This window comes from Entelurus aequoreus, linkage group LG02 (assembly GCF_033978785.1).
Source record: "Entelurus aequoreus isolate RoL-2023_Sb linkage group LG02, RoL_Eaeq_v1.1, whole genome shotgun sequence".
Taxonomy (NCBI): domain Eukaryota; kingdom Metazoa; phylum Chordata; class Actinopteri; order Syngnathiformes; family Syngnathidae; genus Entelurus; species Entelurus aequoreus.
In genome coordinates this window covers 62,239,969-62,264,370 of record NC_084732.1, presented here as the reverse complement: position 1 = coordinate 62,264,370, position 24,402 = coordinate 62,239,969, and the positions used below count along the sequence as shown (strand labels likewise).

At 41.4% G+C, this 24,402-nt stretch overlaps 1 protein-coding gene across 3 annotated transcripts in view; it reads left to right on the top strand.

Annotated features, from left to right (window-relative positions):
* The window catches only part of LOC133637161 (zinc finger protein 595-like), a 60,435-nt gene that overhangs the window by 5,690 nt on the left and 30,343 nt on the right, over nucleotides 1-24,402 (top strand). For 2 of the 3 annotated variants that reach the window (XM_062030463.1, XM_062030462.1), the window contains exons 3-4: nucleotides 13,618-13,676; nucleotides 20,135-20,349. In XM_062030463.1, the coding sequence (XP_061886447.1) occupies nucleotides 13,618-13,676; nucleotides 20,135-20,349 (274 nt within the window). The remainder of the gene's footprint in view (nucleotides 1-13,617; nucleotides 13,677-20,134; nucleotides 20,350-24,402) is intronic. The other variant, XM_062030464.1, reaches the window with a different exon arrangement.

Sequence of the window (24,402 nt, the reverse complement as noted above, 5' to 3'; positions counted from 1 at the left end):
ATAAAAACACCTAGGTGTTTGTTATGCTAGCTCCTAGCTACTAGCTCGAGCTAGTTATAGCTCGAGCGGGTAATATGGACGGGATCCTGTATATATAACCCGCCAATACAATTCAAACACCTGCACAACACACACACTCACTCAGCCCAAACAACCGTTCACCTAACCCAGGGGTCGGCAACCTTTACCACTCAAAGAGCCATTTTGGCAAGTTTCACACATTAAAGAAAGTAATGGGAGCCACAAAAATGTTTTTAAAATTTAAAATGAAAAACACCGCATACAAAGCTTACATGCTTTGTGCTATGTTAACCAGGGGTCTCCGACACACGCACCGGCACGCACTTTAATGTGGGAATTGGATGTTAGTGCAGCCCGCGAGTTTTGGATGAATGTCGCTTGCGTCACACTTGCCAACCCTCTCATTTTTCCCGGGAGACTCCCGAATATCAGGTGAAATGTAACACCTGCGTGATGACACTGCATTTGGCGCCCTCTACAGTCTGCCCAATCAGTGTACCTGCTCGGCCACAAGTGGAATGCAGCTTTAACTTGCTCACGCAAGAGACAGCAAGGCTACTAACTCAGCAGCCACACATCTTACACTGACGGTACCAATACCCAGAATCCCATGCAGCCCTAACTCTTCCGCTCAACCAACCACGAAGAGGGGGGGGGGGGGGGGGTTGATGTGTGGGGGGATTTGGTGGTAGCGGGGTGTATAATGTAGACCGGAAGAGTTAGGACTGCATGGGATTCTGGGTAATGGTTGTGTTGTGTTTATGTTGTGTTACAGTGGGATGTTCTCCAGAAATGTGTTTTTCATTCTTTTTTGGTGTGGGTTCACAGTGTGGCGCATATTTGTAACGTAACAATGTTGAAGTTGTTTGATACGGCTACCGTCAGTGTAAGCTGTGTGGCTGATGAGTAAGTATGCTTTGCTGTCTCATGTGTGAGCAAGTAATAACAACATACACCATGTGGCTGGCCTGGCATGCTGTAAGTAAATGCTATAGAGGATAATTACTGCAGTGCAATTAGGGCACGCCCTTTATATAGTAATTAGAGTGTTAATAGGATTATTTTTCCCTGGGAGTAGTCTATGAGAGACACTGACATCCATAAGTCTCCTGGGAAAATCGAGGGGGTCGGCATGCATGTAGCTGAGCCGCATCAGAGTGGTCAAGGAGCCGCATGCGGCTCCGGAGCCGCGGGTTGCCGACCCCTGACCTAACCCAAGGTTCATAAAGCTTATATATTTAATCAAAGTTACGTACATGACACGCACGTACTGGCAAGCAATCAAATGTTTGGAAGCGCGCGGGTGGGACCTGATATTCAGCTGGGAATGACTACAACAGTAAATAAACACAAGACATATATATACTCTATTAGCCACAACACAACCAGGCTTATATTTAATATGCCACAAATTAATCCCGCATAAAAACACCTAGGTGTTTGTTATGCTAGCTCCTAGCTCCTAGCTACTAGCTACTAGCTCGAGCTAGTTATAGCTCGAGCGGGTAATATGGACGGGATCCCGTATATATAACCCGCCAATACAATTCAAACACCTGCATAACACACACACTCACTCAGCCCAAACAACCGTTCACCTAACCCAAGGTTCATAAAGCTTATATATTTAATCAAAGTTACGTACATGACACGCACGTACGGGCAAGCAATCAAATGTTTGGAAGCGCGCGGGTGGGACCTGATATTCAGCTGGGAATGACTACAACAATAAATAAACACAAGACATATATATACTCTATTAGCCACAACACAACCAGGCTTATATTTAATATGCCACAAATTAATCCTAATGCTAGCTCCTAGCTCCTAGCTACTAGCTCGAGCTAGTTATAGCAAGCGATCAAATGTTTGGAAGCGCAGCTGTGTACTCACGTTATCGCAACTGTGTATCCAAATCAAAGTCCTCCTGGTAAGAGTTTCTGTTGTCCGAGTTCTTCCATCTTGACTGCATCTTTCGGGAATGTAAACAAAGAAGCGCCGGCTGTGTATGTCTTGTTGCTGACTTCCCTCGCAAAATAGACACTTCGCACCGACAACTTTCTTCTTTGCTTGCTCAGCTTCTTTCTCCATAATGCAATGAACAAATTGCAACAGATTCACCAACACAGATGTCCAGAATACTGTGGAATAATGAGATGAAAACAGAGCTATTTCGTATTGACTCCAATGGTGTCCGAATACTTCCGTTTCAATGATTGACGTCACGCGCATACGTCAACCCTCAGAGGCGTTTCGAACCGGAAGTTTAGCGGGAAATTTAAAATTGCACTTTATAAGTTAACCCGGCCGTATTGGCATGTGTTGCAATGTTAAGATTTCATCATTGATATATAAACTATCAGACTGCGTGGTCGGTAGTAGTGGCTTTCAGTAGGCCTTTAAATGCTTTTACTGAGGTAGCATCTCTAATGAGTAAGAACTTCAACCGATCGGGCTTTCCAGACTACTGGAGCCTGAATAGAAAACACTCTATACTTTTTGGGCTGTGGGAATCACTAATAAGCCAGAGGTCTTTGAATGCAGATTTCTGGCTGGGACATATGCTACAATACAATCAGCAAGATAAGATGGAGGTAGACCGTTTAGTATTTTATATGTAAGTAGAAAAACCTTAAAGTCACATAAGTGCACAGGAAGCCAGCATAGGCATAATATGATCAAACTTTCTTGTCCTTGTCAATTCTAGCAGCCGTATTTTGTACGAACTGTCTTTTAATGCTAGACATAGGGAGACCCGAAAATAATACGTTACAGTAATTGAGACAGGAACGGGCTTTTTTAATCTTTAATCTCCTATCTAATGAGTTAAATTTTCTTAGTAAAGAATTGCATAAAGTCATCAGCCGAGTGGGTGGAGAGCTACTAGGAGAAGTCCTTTGTTGGGTTAGCGACGCTACTGTATTAAACAGATATTTTGGATCGTTTTTATTGATTTGAGATTAGAGTAGTAATTAGTTTTAGCTGTGGTAAGAGCGTATTTATAAGTTCTTAAACTATCACTCCATGCTTGATTGTAAACCTCAAGTTTAGTCGCATGCCATTTGCGTTCCACCTTTCTACTTGATAGTTTAAGAGCTCTGGTTTCTTCCGTGAACCAGGGGGTACGCCTTTTAGGGGCCTTTTTTAGCTTAAGCGGTGCTATACCATAAATGGTGTTGCGCAGAGCATCGTTAAAGTTGTTAGTGAGGTTATTGATAGATAATGGTGCCAATACCGAAGGCAGTAGGCCAGCAAGAGTCATAGTTGTGGCAGCAGTAATGTAGCGGCTGCTAAAGCAGTAGTTATTAGTAGCTTGTTGACAATGAGTCAGAACTTAAAATTTTATACGGTAATAATCGGACATTACTTTCGTGTACGGGAGTATCATAACTTTGGAGGTGGTGACGCCGCGGACAAAGACTAGATCTATCATATTACCGATGCGATGCGTGGGTTCGTTTATTATTTGTGTAAGACCACAGCTATCAATTATAGTCTGGAGTGCCATGCACGGAGGGTCTGACGGGGTATTCATATGGATATTAAAATCTCCTATTATATTTATGACGAACGCAGATATTAAAAACTTGTTAACATTCAAACACCTCTATAATCATTTTATATACACACTGTAATATGTAATGTACTAACAGGCACATTTATAATTACAATATTTACGTATTATGCTTGAGGTGGCGACTTGTCCAGGGTGTACCCCGCCTTCCGCCTGATTGTAGCTGAGATAGGCTCCAGCGCCCCCCGCGACCCCGAAGGGAATAAGCGGTAGAAAATGGATGGATGGATGCTTATTTTAAATATGGCTGCTCATAAATGAACTTTAAAAAACATGTCACGACGTTCGCTTTTCCCTTCGACAAGATCAATGATTACGAATTACTGCGGACATCATGAGAGCTAACAAACATAATTAGAACATCACTTACTGTAAAATGTTTGATGTTACTGGGATGCCGACTGATGGGATGTTGATATATTCCTGTTTAGATGAAGAATGACTTATAATCCTCACAAAGAAAAAAGTGGGGTGTTATCAAGCGTCTTTTCATGTCTTTCTCGCCAGTTCCAGGTCTTAATTAAATGCCAAAGTTGACTAACTTGTCGGATTATGTCCTCATCCTACTATCAAAGTGATAGGCATTATTAATGATACAGAAAAAACTTTTCACGAGCTCAGAGGCGATAAAGCAGCTCACCAGCCGATGATGTCAATATAGCAGCACAAGTTACTTACTCAGAACCGCTATAATAGTTAGTCTGCGTTAGCGCTTATAATAACAATATCAATAATATTTGGTTAATACAAAATGTAAAGGGAGTATTGTTGGCGGTTTTTGGATGGTTGGATAGATAGTTGTTTAGAGGGCTGTATGCGCGGAATAGAGGACCTCCCATCGACTCCATTGTAAGCAGACTTTTACTTACATTTATTTACGAGTTAGAATGCACTAAAACAATACATCTACTTTCTTGCCTTATAATGATTGTGAATGACAGACAAAATTAATAAACTAATGTAATAAATGTATGCACACAGGACAGAAGTACTGTAACACAGAGGTGTGTGGTCTTAGGGAAATGTAAGTTCCAATAGCAGCAACTCCATATACAGTATACAAGACAAAAAGACATATTAATGCACATTGTCGCTGTGCACATCCCCATCTACTTTGATGACAGGGGAGTTTTTAGGTCTGTTAGTTTTGCTCCTGGGGAGGAACAGCCTGTCACTGACTAAACGTCTCTGCGCATTAATGACGGCGTGCAGAAGCTGACTTGCATCATCTGTGCTGGCTAACAGTTTGTTCAGAGATCTTCTCTCTGCAATTGTCACCAGGGAGTGCCGCTACGTGCCTTCTCAGGCTGAAGGAATCCTTCTTTAAGGTGCTGCCGTCCCAGCACACTCTAGTCCAGACCTGGGCATTCTGCGGCCCGCAGGCCACATCCGGCCCTTTGTGCGTCCCTGTCCGGCCCGCGTGAGGCCAATCATAAATTACAAAATAAATTTAAAAAAGTATCTATGTCGAGTGTGCAATACAATGGTGCTGCTTTTGTTTTGAAAAGCGTTATTTGTATTACTTCCGTGTGGACGTATGCGCGTGCGTGATTGTGAGTGAATGTGAACAGCTGCAATCACAAATTACAAAATAAAGTTGAAAAAACATCTATGTCGTGCGCGCAATACAACTGTGCTGCTTTTATTTTGAAAAGTGTTATTTACGTGCGTATGTCCGTGTGTAACCTGTGAGTGAAGGTGCGCAGCGACAAGTGATGCACGGTTTACACCCGAGACGCTAAAAAGAGAAAAGTTGATGACGAATGGCGTGTTTTCAACAAGACATGGACTGCCAAGCAACGTTCCCTCTAAGGTGCGCGTCTGCGCAATTGCGCACTGCTCAAGCAAGCGTCCTCTGCGCACAGCAAATATATGCCGCGCACCAAATCAAATCCCATCTGAATTCTAAACAAAATAAACACATTTATTCTGTGTAATTTTGCAATGCAACTTTGAGTGACAGTGACAACAAGCGGCCCTAACGGGGTTCGTCAACACCGTTCAATTGAACACCGTTCAATTATTGTAAAGTCTATCGAGATGCTTCGAGGCCAGGAATTATATCGATTACTTTATTGAGCAAAACTGTTTATATTCGGCCATAACCACACCAAAAACATGAGTAAAACACTTCTATCTCGAAAAACTAGTAATTTTCTGCCGTACAAACCAGGCCAAAACCAACTTGTCATCTGTCACCAACACACATACCACTAAACCACTGGTGTGTTTATGGCCACACAAAAAGTCAGACAACTCAAACACCACACAAAGTTACACTATGACTCCTCATAGCCGATAACCAATATTTTGAGCTAATAATCATTTGCAGTAAAAGTTAGCTAAACATGATTAGTAGTGTAGTATGATTTTTTAGGAACAGTGGCGACAAGTGGCGCTAATGTTGTGGTTAATTTAGCACTGAAAAACATCAGGGTATTTCACATACACGTTTATTACATGTGTCTAACGCTGCAGGGGAGAGGAGTGTCAGCATTTGCATTCCAATGCATTAGAAAAATTGGTGAAAATATGGGATTTCTCTACATCACAATAACTCGCCATCTACCTAATGTTATACAATTTAATAGCAGTTTATTGATTTAATACATTGTACCACATGAGAAACCCTGAAATATTGCAAACATTTACACAAAAACAGTTTTGGGCTCCTTCACGTAGCTTATAGTTGAGACATTTATCAAGCTGGCTGACATCATATCTTCCTCGATGTTACAGAAAGTATGAGAATGTCTGAGCTGCTGCCTGCTCAAATTTATTTATATAAAATGTCTCGTATTTATCAAGATATTTACACAAAGTTTGGATTTTGGCAGAGATATATTTCTGTCATCTTCATATTCATCCGTTTCTGTTGCCTTGTTTTTTGATTGAATCACGGAACATGAAACTCTGCGCGCTCCTTTAAAGGCCTACTGAAATGAAATTTTTGTATTTAAACGGGGATAGCAGATCCATTCTATGTGTCATACTTGATCATTTCGCGATATTGCCATATTTTTGCTGAAAGGATTTAGTAGAGAACATCGACGATAAAGTTTGCAACTTTTGGTCGCTGATAAAAAAAGCCTTGCCTGTACCGGAAGTAGCGTGACGTCACAGGTTGAAAGGCTCCTCACATTTCCCCATTGTTTACACCAGCAGCGAGAGCAATTCGGACAGAGAAAGCGACGATTACCCCATTAATTTGAGCGAGGATGAAAGATTTGTGGATGAGGAACGTGAGAGTGAAGGACTAGAGTGCAGTGCAGGGCGTATCTTTTTTCGCTCTGACCGTAACTCAGGTAAAAGGGCTCATTGGATTCCACACTTTCTCCTTTTTCTATTGTGGATCACGGATTTGTATTTTAAACCACCTCGGATACTATATCCTCTTGAAATGAGAGTCGAGAACGCGAAATGGACATTCACAGTGACTTTTATCTCCACGACAATACATCGGCGAAGCACTTTAGCTACGGAGCTAACATGATAGCATCGGGCTTAACTGCTGATAGAAACAAAATAAATAAACCCCTGACTGGAAGGATAGACAGAAAATCAACAATACTATTAAACCATGGACCTGTAACTACACGGTTAATGCTTTCCAGCCTGGCGAAGCTTAAAAATGCTGTTGCTAACGACGCCATTGAAGCTAACTTAGCAACGGGACCTCACAGAGCTATGCTAAAAACATTAGCTATCCACCTACGCCAGCCAGCCCTCATCTGCTCATCAACACCCGTGCTCACCTGCGTTCCAGCGATCGACGGAGCGACAAAGGACTTCACCCGATCATCAATGCGGTCGGCGGCTAGCGTCGGATAGCGCGTCTGCTATCCAAGTCAAAGTCCTCCTGGTTGTGTTGCTGCAGCCAGCCGCTAATACACCGATCCCACCTACAGCTTTCTTCTTTGCAGTCTTCATTGTTCATTAAACAAATTGCAAAAGATTCACCAACACAGATGTCCAGAATACTGTGGAATTTTGCGATGAAAACCGAGCTTTTTGTATTGGATACAATGTAACCGAATACTTCCGTTTCAACGATTGACGTCACGCGCATACGTCATCATACATAGACGTTTTCAACCGGAAGTTTCGCGGGAAACTTAAAATTGCACTTTATAAGTTAATCCGGCCATATTGGCATGTGTTGCAATGTTAAGATTTCATCATTGATATATAAACTATCAGACTGCGTGGTCGGTAGTAGTGGGTTTCAGTAGGCCTTTAATGAGCAAATCCTGCGGTTGGAGACTTCTCGAGTGACTCGGTCACTGCAGTAGCGAAAACAAATAAAACAGGACCGGTAAAATGCCAGGAAAAGACAATAAATGAATTTGAAATTTTGACAGGTGAGCACAAGAGACGTACTGCAGGTGACCAGCACTCAAGGAGAGAGATTAAAGGGGAGCATGGACACGTGAGCGCAACTAAGCAGACCGGAGAAGAATTCTCACAAGAACTCATATAAATATGCAGTCATATATCAAAACATATTTGGAGATAATTACTGCAGTGAGAGTAATTTTCATTTGTCAGTGAATTAAAAAAAGGGAACTTTTCTGGCTGTTGCTTGAGCAGTGGTTATTACTATCTACTGTACTTCACTAATTGTTATTTTTTTATTACTAAATACTAGTATTACCGTATTTATCGGACTATAAGTCGCTCCAGAGTATATGTCGCACCGGCCGAAAATGCACAATAAAGAAGGAAAAAAACATATATACGTCGCATTTTTGGGGAAATGTATTTGATAAAATCCAACTCCAAGAATAGATATTTGAAAGGCAATTTTTAAATAAATAAAGAATAGTGAACAACAGGCTGCATGAGCAACCGGCACTGCTGGAGGGCCACATCGACAATATTTCAATTAAATTTTGCTCAATATTATTTTTGATATATACCGTAAGATAAATAATAATAATAATAATAATGATAATAATAATAATAATAATAATAATAATAATAATTAGTAATAATAATAACACTTTCATTTAACCTAACTTAACTTTATACCAAAAGCACTGCTTTGGAAATCATTTGCAACCCCTTTCAGAGATCTTAAAGGCCTAATGAAACCCACTACTACCGACCACGCAGTCTGATAGTTTATATATCAATGATTAAATCTTAACATTGCAACACATGCCAATACGGCTGGGTTAACTTATAAAGCGCAATTTTAAATTTCCCGCCACACTTCCGTTCAAAACGTCTAGATATGATAACGTATGCGTGTGACGTAAACGGTTGATACGGAAGTATTGGTACCCCATTGAATACAATACAAAAAAGTTCTGTTTTCATTTCAAAATTCCACAGTATTCTGGACATCTGTGTTGGTGAATCTTTTGCAATTTGTTAATGAACAATGGAGACTGCAAAGTAGAAAGTTGTAGGTGGGATCGGTGTATTAGCGGCGGACTACAGCAACACAGCCAGGAGGACAGAGATGCATAGCAGACGCGCTAGCCGGCGAACTCACCTTAACTTCCTCCGTCTCGCCGACCGCATCTGTGATCGGGTGAAGTCCTTCGTCGCACCGTCGATAGCTGGAACGCAGGTGAGCACGGGTGTTCATGAGCAGATGAGGGTTGGCTGGCGTAGGTGGATAGCTAATGTTTTTAGCATAGCTCTGTGAGGTCCGGTTGCTAAGTTAGCTTCAATGGCGTCGTTAGCAACAGCATTGTTAAGCTTCGCCAGGCTGGAAAGCATTGACCGTGTATTTACATGTCCATGGTTTAATAGTATTGTTGATCTTCTGTCTATCCTTCCAGTCAGGGATTTATTTATTTAGTTTCTATATGCAGTTAAGCACGATGCTATCACGTTAGCTCCGTAGCTAAAGTGTTTCGTCGATGTATTGTCGTGGAGATAAAAGTCACTGTGAATGTCCATTTCGCGTTCTCGACTCTCATTTTCATGAGGATATAGTATTCGAGGTGGTTTAAAATACAAATCCGTGATCCACAATAGAAAAAGGAGAGAGTGGTGGAATCCAATGAGCCAGCTTGTACCTAAGTTACGGTCAGAGCGAAAAAAAGATATGTCTTGCACTGCATTCTAGTCCTTCACTCTAACGTTCCTCATCCACAAATCTTTCATCCTCGCTCAAATTAATGGGGTAATCGTCGCTTTCTCGTCCAAATCGCTCTAGCTGCATTGAAAACAATAGGAAAATGTGAGGAGCCTGTCAACTAACTACGTCACGCTACTTCCGGTAGGGGCAAGGCTTTTTTTTATCAGATACCAAAAGTTGCGATCTTTATCGTCGTTGTTCTCTACTAAATCCTTTCAGCAAAAATATGGCAATATCGCGAAATGATCAAGTATGACACATAGAATGGATCTGCTATCCCCGTTTAAATAAAAAAAATTAATTTCAGTAGGCCTTTAAACATCCTCATGTTGCACAATGAAATGTAAGCATAGGATGAAGTGCGCATTCCTGTAACTTTCTCTAGCAACAGCATTCTATGATTAATATAAATAAATTAACATTAATAATACATGACAGTAAAATAAGCACACGTATGACTAAGGAGTCATAGTGTAACTTCGTGTGGTGTTTGAGTTGTCCGACTTTTTGTGTGGCCATAAATGCACCAGTGGTTTAGTGCTATGCGTGTTGGTGACAGATGACAAGTTGGTTTTGCCTGGTTTGTACGGCAGAAAATGACTAGTTTTTCGAGATAGGAGTGTTTTACTCATGTTTTTGGTGTGGTTATGGCCGAATATAAACAGTTTTGCTCAATAAGGTGATCGATATAATTCCTGGCCTCGAAGCATCTCGATAGACGTTACAATAATTGAACGGTGTTCAATTGAACGGTGTTGACGAACACCGTTAGGGCCGCTAGTTGTCACTGTCACTCAAAGTTGCATTGCAAAATTACACAGAATAAATGTGTTTATTTTGTTTAGAATTCAGATGGGATTTGATTTGGTGCGCAGCATATATTTGCTGTGCGCAGAGGACGCTTGCTTGAGCAGTGCGCAATTGCTTGCAATTGGTACCTTAGAGGGAACGTTGCTTGGCAGTCCATGTCTTGTTGAAAACACGCCATTCGCCATCAACTTTTCTCTTTTTAGCGTCTCGGGTGTAAACCGTGCATCACTTGTCGCTGTGCACCTTCACTCACAGGTTACACACGGACATACGCACATAAATAACACTTTTCAAAATAAAAGCAGCACAGTTGTATTGCGCGCACGACATAGATGTTTTTTCAACTTATTTTGTAATTTGTGATTGCAGCTGTTCACATTCACTCACAATCACGCACGCGCATACGTCCACACGGAAGTAATACAAATAACGCTTTTCAAAACAAAAGCATCACCGTTGTATTGCACACTCGACATAGATACTTTTTTAAATGTATTTTGTAATTTATGATTGGCCTCAAGCAGGCCGGACAGGGACGCACAAAGGGCCGGATGTGGCCCGCGGGCCGCAGAATGCCCAGGTCTGATATACCATATAGCAGTTAGCATCCCATGACCCACAATGCACTTCTGCCATGACCCTCCCCCGCCGAATTCTTATTGGTTGACCTGTGAGTGACGATTGCTGACGTGTGTGTGACGATTGCTGCCATTTGCTTCGTCTCTTACGCAAATGAGATAAATAATATTATTTGATATTTTACGGTAATGTGATAATAATTTCACACATAAGTCGCTCCGCAGTATATGTCGCACCCACGGCCAAACTATGAAAAAAACTGAGACTTATAATCCGAAAAATACGGTATATGTATATGTATTGTACCTGCTGATTTGTTCTGATGTAATTCTGTTGTATTAAAAAAAAAAAGGCAGATCCCGGTCTATGTCAAAATGCAAAATATCGGTGCCGATAATCGGTCCAGCTGATATTCGGTCAATCTGTAGTCTGAATATATACTCCTGATGGAAACAAAGGTTATATTAAAGCTGCTGTAAATTATGTCGTACGTTTTCACCGATGTCCTTGGGGTTTGATTGATGTGTGTGCTTTTAAAATAAAATGGTTTAATTCTGAGAAAGATAAACTATTTGCTGCAGTCAATTATGATCACTATTGACAGGCCTAGGCATTGATGGGGCTGGGCCTTGTCAAGACATTGTACTGTAAAAACTTCAGCTGCACTTATTAAAAAATACAGGTGAATGTATACTATGTATTTATTTAAGCATGCGCAGTAGGTATAATTTAGAACCCTGTGTGGATTAAAGAAAATTTTGAATGAATTCTAATGTGCACGCGTTTCTTGTTTTAAAAAGATGCATGTTGTATATTCATTCATTAGAATCCCCAAATTAATAGACATTCATACTCGTGATGAGTGTAATGTACATTTCCAGCCACAGTTGTAGTTCCTCCATTTGTCAGATTTGGTTTCAAAATGCTACAGAAGTGATAAAGTGAATATGTTAAATAAATGGTCAAGGGAACCACACATATCTCTTTCTCATCTATTCACTTAACATCAGCCCTGTAGTTCTTCATCATGATTTCAAACCCACCTGCGGCGATGTCCTCACTTTGAAACCATTATGTCTTAATGGGAAAGTATTGAATGCATGATAAACCTTTTGCTAATTAAGAAATCGCCCTCTGAGTAGATAATGAGTCAGTCCTTTTCCTTCCCCTAAATAGTTTTTTTCCTGAATAAAATAACAAAGGCAGAGGTTGAGGGGAGCAAAGGAAACTAATACTATAGTTTGACCTTGATGAATGTGTGCATCCCAATGCTAACTTTATTACTTGTCTATGTCTATTACCGTATTTTCCGCACTATAAGGCGCACCGGATCATAAGGCGCACCTTAAATGAATGGCATATTTCAAAACTTTGTTAATATATAAAGCGCACCGGATTAAAAGGCGCACCTATGCATCCATTAGATGGAGCTGTGCTAAAGGGAATGTCAACAAAACAGTCAGATAGGTCAGTCAAACTTTATTAATAGATTACAAACCAGCGTTCTGACAACTCTGTTCACTCCCAAAATGAATAAACATCTGATTTACTTGTGTTACGGTAAATCAAACGTTAGCGCAATCACAATATAGTAACACTCAAAATAGTGCAGAGCAATAACAATAACTTAACGTTGCTGAAACGTTAATGTCACACAACACAACACACAAAATAAACATGTAAAGCTCACTTTATGAAGTTATTCCTCATCCACGAATCCCTCGAATTGTTCTTCTTCAGTGTCCTAATTAAACAGTTGGGCGAATGCGGCATCCAAAATGCCCGGCTCCGTCTCGTCAAAGTCGTCATTAATCGAGTCAGTGTCGCTGCTGTTGTCTAGCAGTTCAGTGACGATTCCTGCCTTCCTGAAAGCTCGGACCACAGTTGAGACTGATATATCAGCCCAGGCATTTACAATCAACTGGCAGATAGTGGCGTATGTCGTCCGGCGCTGTCTCCCTGTCTTGGTGAACGTGTGTTCGCCTTCTGTCATCCGTGTTCTATTGCGTGACTGATCACCTTGAGTTTAAACTCTGCGTCGTAAGCGTGTCTCTTATTAGGAGCCATTTTGGGATCTTTACGTAAACACACAAATGGAAATGAAACGTCATATATCCCAGCATTCCTCTTCTTCTACGGGGGCGGCTGCTTACCATAGAAGAAGAACTTCTTCTTCTACGGGGGAAAAATAAGTTGGCGGCTGTTTACCGTAGTTGCGAGACCTAAACTTTATGAAAATTAAGTTTAGGTTTGTTGTGGCTCAATATTGGTCCGTATATAAGGCGCACCGGATTATAAGGCGCACTGTCAGCTTTTGAGAAAATTTGAGGTTTATAGGTGCGCCTTATAGTGCGGAAAATACGGTATACTAAATGGAACGGTACAAATGATTAAACTTTTTATTTTCAGCCAACATAAAACAGCATTAAGCACCAAAAACCACACTCCCTGTCTACACTCGTGGCTGCCAAAAATGATTGTGTATGGGTGTTTTGAGAGTTCCAGATAACGTGCATGATTTTTTTGTTGGTTTTTCAAGGTACCAGTGGAAACAGCAGAAAACAATGACATTAAACGGCAAAATGCTGTCTGGATTGCGTAAGTTGGCCTGCTTCAATACATTCTTATGTATTATGAAAGTAACGTTGTACCTTTTAAAGAAAAACTGCACGTTTTTTACATTTTGCCCAACAGTGTCTCACAATTACGACTTATGGGATGGTTGTATCTATTACCACTTGTGATTTTCTTGAGCTGCTAAATTCAGAATAATCCTCACACCTCACTTAAAAAAATGCTCCTAGCAATATTGCGATGGTTAATGCTGCGTTCCGTTTGTTGAGATCCATATACGTAGTATAAAGTTGGTAGCATGGGAATTTTAAAAGTTGACCAACTTCCTGGCTTGATGACACAATCTATTATACAAGTGAGTAGAGATGTAACAAACTATAACAATGATAACCGCAGTTAAACTCCAGATGGTTAGTATTAAACAAAATGAAAAAAAAAAACATGATAGATAACTGCACTTTGATAAACTCTCAAACTGACTGGTGCCAGCTCACTGGCTTGAATGCTAACATGAAAACAAGAGTATTTACGTCTTTCCGCATTAAGATACGACATAACCCAATATAAAATTATATAAACACATTGCTGTCTGAGCAACTACGCTATTAACCTGTGCACATTGCAACTACAAGTTGTGCTCTTTTAGACTGAGTGATCGTTTTATACTCACAGGAAAACAAGACTAAAAGTGTTTTTATGGTGCGTTCAAGTACCCTGAGTAGGATGCTACAAAGCTTGCCAGAAATAATGAATAATAATAGGTTGTATTCGTGACACACTTTTCATTTAAATAAATCTTAAAGTGCTACGGTACAAACCAATATTTAAAACAATAAAAGCTTAGTATTTAAAACAGATCAAATACTAAGACTAAACACTATATGACAAAATGACTGAAAAATGCTTGCAACAAGAAGAATACATTATAGTTAAAAGTTAAAGTTAAGGTACCAATGATTGTCACACACACACTAGGTGTGGTGAAATTTGTCCTCTGCATTGGGGCGGTATAGCTCGGTTGGTAGAGCAGCCGTGCCAGCAACTTGAGGGTTGCAGGTTCGATCCCCGCTTCCGCCATCCTAGTCACTGCCGTTGTGTCCTTGGGCAAGACACTTTACCCACCTGCTCCCAGTGCCACCCACACTGGTTTAAATGTAACTTAGATATTGGGTTTCACTATGTAAAAGCGCTTTGAGTCACTTGAGAAAAAGCGCTATATAAATGTAATTCACTTCACTTCACTTCACATTTGACCCATCCCCTTGTTCACCCCCTGGGAGGTGAGGGGAGCAGTGGGCAGCAGCGGTGCTGCGCCCGGGAATAATTTTTGGTGATTTAACCCCCAATTCCAACCCTTGATGCTGAGTGCCAAGCAGGGAGGTAATGGGTCCCAATTTATAGTCTTTGGTATGACTCGGCCGTTTGAACTCACGACCTACCGATCTCAGGGCGGACACTCTAACCACTAAGCCACTGAGTAGGTTTATAGAACATTTATAACACAAAGATCTACAGAGGCAGAAAACAAGTACAAAACATATAAGAACGAGCTAACTAGCAAACTACAAACACGGAGGAAAGAATATTACAGTCAAGCATTGGACCAGAACAAAAACAAAATGAGAGCAACATGGGACATCCTAAATAGCATTATTAAAAATGGGGATAAGAAGGATTATCCTAAATACCTCTCAGATGGAAATGTAAAAAATGACAATATGAACAAAGTACTTGAAAGCTTCAAAAAGTACTTTGTGAACATTGGACCAAATCTGGAGGAAAACTCCAGATCCCGATTCAGTTGAGGACTTGAATGACACTATAGACAGAAATCCTCACTCGATGTTCCTCGAAGGTGTGACAAAAGAGGAAATAATAAATATTGAGAAAAAAAGTAAATCCACGACCACAACTGATTGTAACGGAATTCATATGGAAACGATAAAAAAGGTTATTGAAGAGATTTTAGAATTTTTAATATATATTAGCAGCCTATCATTTCAAACAGGCAAATTCCCAGATAAAATGAAAATAGCAAAAGTCGTACCGATTTATAAGACTAGTGACAAATGCTAGCTTACAAACTACAGACCTGTTTCTCTACTTCCACAATTTTCTAAAATGATTGAAAAACTGTTTAACAACAGATTGGACACAACTCGTGGGCGTGGCGAAGTTGGTAGAGTGGCCGTGCCAGCAATCGGAGGGTTGCTGGTTACTGGGGTTCAATCCCCACCTTCTACCATCCAAGTCACGTCCGTTGTGTCCTTGGGCAAGACACTTCACCCTTGCTCCTGATGGCTGCTGGTTAGCGCCTTGCATGGCAGCTCCCGCCATCAGTGTGTGAATGTGTGTGTGAATGGGTGAATGTGGAAATACTGTCAAAGCGCTTTGTGTACCTTGAAGGTAGAAAAGCGCTATACAAGTATAACCCATTTATCATTTATTTATAACTCACAGACAACCGATACAGATACAGAGCCAACATTCATCAGTGGAGGGAATACTTTGAAGGCCTCCTCAATCCCACCAACACATCTTCCTATGAGGAAGCAGTGTCTGGGGAATCTGTGGTGGGCTTTCCTGTTTCTGGGGCTGAGGTTGCCAAGGTAGTTCAAAAGCTCCTCAGTGGCAAGCCCCCGGGGGGGTGGATGAGATCCGCCCGGGGTTCAGGGAAGAGATCTTGCCCCAAGTGGAGGAGTTCAAGTACCTTGTAGTCTTGTTCACGTGTGAGGGGAGAGTGGGATTGTGAGATCGACAGGCGGATTGGTGCAGCGTCTTCAGTAATGCAGATGCTGTATCGATCTGTTGTGGTGAACAAGGAGCTGAGCCGGAAGGCAAAGCTCTCAATTTCCCGGTCGATCTATGTTCCCATCCTCACCTATGGTCATGAGCTTTGGGTTATGACCGAAAGGACACGATCACGGGTGCAAGCGGCCGAAATGAGTTTCCTCCGCCGGGTGGCGGGGTTCTTCGTTTAGAGCAGGGGTCGGCAACCTTTACCACTCAAAGAGCCATTTTGACCCGTTTCACAAAAGAAAGAAAACAATGGGAGCCACAAAACTCTTTTGAAGTTTTAAATGAAATAACACTGCATACAAAGTTTTTTTTTGCTTTGTGCTATGTATAAACCAGGGGTCTCAGACACGCGGCCCGCACCTTAATATGAAAATGTAATGTTAGTGCGGCCCGCGAGTTTTATATGAATGCCGCTTGACAGCATCACATTTGCCAAACCTCCCAATTTTTCCGGGAGACTCCCGAATTTCAAGGCAGCTATTCTCTCGAATGTCTGCTGATTTTCACCCAAACACTATTAATAAGGGCGTGCTAAGATATCACTGCCTTTAGTGCCCTCTACAACCTGTACACACAGCTTGCAAGCCCAGTCACATGTTGTATGCGGCTCCTGCAGACACACATTACTGACTGCAAGGCATGTTCAACAGCCATACAGGTCACACTGAGGGTGCCCGTTTAAACAACTTTAACTTACTAATATGCGCCACACTGTGAACCCACACCAAACAAGAATGACAAACACATTTTGAGAGAACTTCCGCACTGTAACACAACATAAACACAACAGAACAAATACCCAGAATCCCATGCATTCCTAACTCTTCCGGGCAACATTATACACCCCCGCTACCACCAAACCCCCCCACCCCCTCCGTGCGTAGGTTGAGGTGGGCTGGGTTGGGGGGGCGGGGTTTGGTGATAGCGGGGTGTATAATGTAGCCCGGAAAAGTTAGGGATGCATGGGATTATGGGTATTTGTTCTGTTGTGTTTATGTTGTGTTCTCCCGAAATGTGTTTGTCATTTTTGTTTGGTGTGATTTCACAGTGTGGCGCATATTAGTAAGAGTGTTAAAGTTGTTTATATCACAACCCTCAGTGTAACCTGTATGGCTGTTGATCAAGTATGCCTTGCAATCACTTACGTGTGAAAGCAGAAGCCGCATACAACATGTGACCGGGCCGGCACGCAGATAGCATGGTGTAAAATCGGACGCGACGACATGTTGTAGAGGACGTTAAAGGCAGTGCCATCACGGCACGCCCTCAATATTATTGTCCAGGTGAAAATCGGAGAATGTTTGCCCCGGGAGATTTCCGGGAGAGGCACTGAAATCCAGAAACCTCCTGGAAAAATCATGGGGGCAAGTGTGCAGCTGAGCCGCATCAGAGTTATCAAAGAGCCGCATGCAGCTCCGGAGCCGCAAGTTGCCGACCCCTGGTTTAGAGATAGGGTGAGAAGCTCTGTCATCTGGGAGGAGCTCAAAGTAAAGCCGCTGCTCCTCCACATCGAGAGGAGCCAGATGAGGTGGTTCAGGCATCTGGTCAGGATGCCACCCAAACGCCTCCCAAGGGAGGTGTTTAGGGCACGTCCAACTGGTAGGAGGCCACGAGAAGACCCAGGACACGTTGGGAGGATCCCCCGGGAGGATCTGGACGAAGTGGCTGGGGAGAGGGAAGTCTGGGCTTCCCTGATTAGGCTGCTTCCCCCATGACCTGACCTCGGATAAGCGGAAGAAAATGGATGGATGGATGGATGGATGGATGGAAGAAAAAAATCAGGCATATTTTTGTTTCCAATAGGCCAATATTGCACGAAAGACTCTTGCTGTGTACAACTAAAAAACCCTACTGTGTGAGAGAAAGTGTACAGCTATGGTAGACAATAGCATACTTGCAGTAAAGTGCCATACAGGTGGTCATCGGTTTACGGACGAGTTCCATTTTTACGACCTGTTGTAAGTAGAATTTTAGTGAAAGTAGTAACTCATACCTAAATGAACACTTAAGTCACTCAGACACAAAACACATGAATGAGATAAAACACAGGTATAAAAACAAATAATACATGAATTAAATGAAACAATAATGATAAGAAAGAACATTTCCTGATCTTTATCCATTTTAAAATCTTAGCCAAAGAAACGTTTGCTGCTTTATCATTCCCCACACCCCACCAGCACCTGGTGATGAACCAAGTCTTAAATCAGCGTTGATCCTGATCTTACAGCCAAAGAATTAGCAACCTTTCCATCTCAATAATGAGACCACAATGCTGCTTAGTTATTATTACTATCGCTTTCATAAGAGCAGATTTTTTTTTTTAAGAGCAGATCTTTTAACATGCTTAAAGATACCACCTTTATCCTTACTGATGGTGGTGAGAGTCAAGCGGTTGAGACCAAAAGCTTATAGGGTTACCTCAGGATATAGAAACATGGTGCAGTCAAAAGGTTTTTAATTAGGGGAAAAATGTACAACAGAGTTAAATAACAAAAGATTGGCTAGGGAACTCAACTTATTGCTAACCATAAATCAGATGTAATGCAAAAATCAAGCAGCTAATAAAGTCCATGGTCACACAACAGCAAAACCCCCACAAACGTAGAGACATTTTGAGCAAAAAACACACAGTAAACAGGCAGCATCTATCCGACAACACTGGGCATATGAAACCTCATGATTAGTCACGGTCGCAAACATTTCTGCCATGTTTGATCGAGTTAAAATACTCACTGCTCATCACGGTAAAGGACCTGAAATTTATCATGATCATCGATCATCATCATATAATCACCCAGCCCTACCCTGAGTCGTAGTCAAATCAAATCGTGAGGGGCCTAAAATGGTATACTCCTAACATGCGCTGTAACTAGTTCTACTTCAAGTCTCGCATTTCCGGAACAAAATTAAGTTTGAAATTTGTTTATGAGTGTGCATTTGTAGCCACGAAACGTCCTCACAAAAAATATTGTAAAACGAGGAACACCTGTAATCCCTCCATACCTCCTCTTAGTGCATATATAAGGTTATACTATATTGAGCATGTCGTGATTTTGTCACAGGTACTTTGGTTTTGGCCCAAGTGCTGTTTTTTTCTGCTAGATAAAGTAGAGATACAGTACATTGCCAGTGTTTCCAACTGCTTCAGGTTGTGTACGGAATAGAAGTTATTAAGCAATATCTTTTGTTTTTGTCTGCGGCTAGAAGTAAGTAGACTGTCTAGCTGTGATGGGCCACATGGTTACAGGTGACATTGACAAAGCAAGAATATTCAGAGTGCCAATAAAAAATTATCTGTGGCATAACATTGTTCCTCCGGGCACAATTTGGAGACCTGAGTACGTGCGTGCATCTAAGCACATGAAACCATTCTATCTGTGTTTAAAATTTCTATTTCACACAGGTTCTCAAAATTGGTCCTATGGTCGCCCACTTTACATACTCCTACACAAGGCACATATTTTACATAAGAAAAATCTCACTCCACACCACCAAACAAAAATGTTGTATGCATGGTAGGTAGTTTCGCAAGTAATTTTTACCTCCTGCCATCTAGTGGAAAAGAATTTGATTGTTCAGGAATTTTGCTAATTTTCTTGTTGACCTTTCACTATGTGCCACAGCACAGCGGTTGGGAATCACTCCTCTAACAAACAATCTCTTGCTTTTGTCTCACCCAGTTTTGCCTGCCAGGTGCAAGGAAAAGCTTTGCACAATGTGGCAGTTCAATGTATGTGTGGAGAGGTATGCGTGGGCAAGTGTGTGAGTGTATGTCTGCGTGTTTGTCGGGACATCCAGCAAGGAACAGAACTGCTGCTGGGTGGTGAAACGGCAGGGAGAAGTGATGTAAGAGACAGACCCAATGCGCAGAACTTCTATGAAAGTCATCACAGAGGTAAATAAACATAAAACAAATGTATTATTTTTAAATGGTTTCATTTAACCGTCATAGAAAATAATCTTATGTGTGAAGTGTATAATTGTGCTAATTTGCAATAAAACAACAACCACAAAAAATCAACAGCTCAACACATTACAAGGAGGAAAGAAGGAAGGAACTTTGTCATTGCACAAGTACAACAAAAGTTCATTTTCAGCAAACCCAGTTAGAGAAGACATACAGTACATTGTACAGGGAGACAGAACAGGAACGCTGATGGGTCGCCACTTACGGCGCCCCATAAAAAGTATGGTATTATGTGAACGCTGGGGATGAGGGGGGTTTGAGTAAAAAAAAAAAAGATCCTCGACTGGGCTCCTATGGGAGCCAAGGCTGGGCGCTTAAAAAAACTTGAGCGCCATGATAAGCACACATACACATGTTACGACACAGGGACCATGAGACTTGAAACAGGATTTGCAGGGGGGCCTCCGGATGTGGAGCTGCTGCCCTTCTGGTGCTGCTCCAGTCATTTGTCTCACCTAAAGGAGTTAGGCCAAAGGCATGGTGTGGGGGTGAGGGTGTGTGTGCATATATATCCATGGACCATGGTGTGTATGCGTTGTCTGTAGGCCTGGAGTTGCTACGCAGGAACAGAGTTCATCTCTCCAGGTGTTTTTGACAGGGAAGGATTTTGTTTTGTCTTTGCTGCACTTAGAATGGTCGTATTTGAGCAAAAAAAAACACATTTAAACTTTTCACTCTAATTGTCTATTTCTGGTTTTCAAATTCATCCTGCAGGGCAGACGTCTGATGTTATCCAATTTGCGATTTATCAAAAATCACTAAAGTCTGAGTGCCCAGAGTTCTGCCCACATCCTCCAATCATTTGTGGCAGATTTGGGGTATCTTAAACAGCTGCCAGCATCTTCCAATTTGTCGATACACCTGGGCAATCTCCAATCAGGAGGTGTCCTGTTATCATGATCTTGAATAAGTAGATATCCAGGCATGCAGGACTTCGCTTCTCCCAAGAGTCGTGTGTCCATCAACAACCATTCCAACAGGACAGGCAGGTTCCCCTGAAACTGAGATCTTGTCAATTGTATTGAGAGGCCAGTTGATAGGTTCTATTGCTTAGATTTTGGAGAGCAATGCAAAAAGAGGCTACAAGAAAGTCAAAAAAGAAAGCACGAGACAAAGAAGCGGAGAGGGGAAGGAGTGCCACTGCCTTGCATAGAGTCATGAGAGAGAAAAAAACACTGTAGTCGCTATTTTTTTGTAGTTGTCAATTATTGAAAGAATGTACATTTAGAAAATAAATGTAATTTGCAATGGAGGCTCAGTCTTCTTCAGGGCAACTCTATGTGGCTGCACATACAGTCGTGGTCAAAAGTTTACATACACTTGTGAAGGACATAATGTCTGTCTTTAGTTTCCAACAATTTCTACAACTCTTATTTTTTTGTGATGGAGTTTGGAGCACATACTTGTTTGTCACAAAAAACATTCATGAAGTTTGGTCCCTTTATGAATTTATTATGGGTCTACTGAAAATGTGACCAAAGCTGCTGGGTCAAAAGTATACATAGAGCAACATACATTATCAATTTTGGTGATGTAGAAAATTTACAATCAAATTAAATTAGCTTCATGGCAAGGCCTCTTAACTTCATGTGAGTGAGTATGATTGACGACACCTGTTGACTTCTCTGAGCCCATTTAAATAGGGCTCATGTGATGCAGTCATTAGACTCGGTTACAAGCGCGACAATGGAAAAGTCAAAGGAACTCAGCACAGATCTGAAAAAACGAATCATTGACTTGAACAAGTCAGTGAAGTCACTTGGAGCCATTTCAAAGCTGCTTAAGGTCCCAAGAGTAACTGTGCAGACAATTGTTCATAAGTATAAAGTGCATGGCACAGTTTTGTCACTGCCACGATCAGGAAGAAAACGCAAGCTATCACCTGCTGCTGAGAGAAAATTGGTCAGAATGATCAAGAGTCAACGGAGAACCACCAAAAAGCAGGTCTGCAATGAATCAGAAGCTGCTGGAACACAAGTGTCAGTGTCCACAGTCAAGCGTGTTTTACATCGCCATGGACTGAGAGGCTACCATGCAAGAAGGAAGACCTTGCTCCAGAAGCGACACCTTATGGTTTGCTGCTGATCACATGGACAAAGATAAGACCTTCTGGAGGAAAGTTCTGTGGTCAGATGAAACAAAAATTGAGCTGTTTGGCCACAATATCCAGAAATATGTTTGGAGGAGAAAAGGTGAGGCCTTTAATCCCAGGAACACCAGTCCTACCATCAAGCATGGTGATAGTAGTATTATGCTCTGTGCCTGTTTTGCTGCCAATGGAACTGGTGCTTTACAAAGAGTAAACGGGACAATTAAAAAGGAGGATTACCTCCAAATTATTCAGGATAACCTATAATCATCAGCCCCCGGAGGTTGGGTCTTGGGCACAGTTGGGTGTTCCATTAGGACAATGACCCCAAACACACGTCAAAAGTGGTAAAGGAATGGCTAAATCGGCTATAATTAAGGTTTTAGAATGGCATTCCCAAAGTCCTGACTTAAACCCCATTGAGAACATGAGGGCTATGCTGAAGAAACAAGTCCATGTCAGAAAACCAACAAATTTAGCTGAACTGCACTAATTTTGTCAAGAGGAGTGGTCAAAAATTCAACCAGAAGCTTGTGGATGGCTACCAAAAGTGCCTTATTGAAGTGAAACTTGCCAAGGGACATGTAACCAAATATTAACATTGCTGTATGTATACTTTTGACCTAGCAGATTTGGTCACATTTTCAGTAGACCCATAATAAATTCATAAAAGAACCAAACTTCATGAATGTTTTTTGTGACAAAAAAGTATGTGCTCCAATCACTCTATCACAAAAAAAATAAGAGTTATAAAAATTATTGGAAACTCAAGACAGCCATGACATTATGTTCTTTACAAATGTATGTAAACTTTTGACCACGACTGTAAGTATACAGCGGTACCTCGGGATACGATTGCAATTTTTATGAGTTTTTTGGGATACAAGCTGTCTTTCGGCTAATTATTATGCTTTAAGTTGCGAGCAAAAATTCGGGTTACGAGCCTCCTTATTGCTAGTTGGCATTGTGAATGCCACAGTGAACCCTGTAAGATCACACCAAAACATTCAATCTTACTTTATCAATAGCTAATAGCTCGAGATCGACAGAACTTTGTTTTCCAACCATGGTGTTAGTTATGGTGGTTTTGGTGTTATTTTATTCCGAACATGCATACAATTACAATATGATGCATCACATATTTACAGTTTCTTATTACAGCATGTCCACAGTAGTAGGAGGAAGCAGAGTCTATTTAATTGTACCCCTTTTCGTATCATAGCAACTTCTAACACATGTTACTACTCATTCTGTAACACAACAATAAATAAATCAGTAAATAAATAAATACAATGACAAATAAGTAAGTAAATAATTATTAAATAAATAAAAAACAAAAAGTAAAGTTCTCATGAATAAATACACTGCTCAAAAAAAATTAAAGGAACACTTTGAAAACACATGAGATTTCAATGGTGAAACAAAAAATGTCGGATATCTATTGTCACAGCTCTGTATAACACAGTTTGAGAGGAACCCAAGGATGCAGACAAAAGGTGAGTTGAACAGTTCTTTACTGAAGTTGTGTACTCACAAAAAGGCGCTCCTCACTGCAGGGAACAAAAGGCGACGGTGCAAAAAGGAGAACTCAAAATGGGCACCGTGGAGAAAACAAAAACTAATATATAAAAATACAACAAACTTGGGTCGAAGTTGCAAGACGTGCTACCGCCGACGTAGACACCAAGCTGGATGGCACCGGGAGTGGCCAGAATGACAAGCTGCAAGAAACACGAAGCATGGAAGCCATCAGAAGTGGAGAGCCGAGGAGTGGAATCACCAAGTGCCATCCAGCTGCCAAGGTGCTGCTTAAATAGTATCAGGGTAAATTGGGAGCAGCTGTGCACGTCTCACAACTCCGCCCACAATGGGAACACAGGAACTCTAAGGGG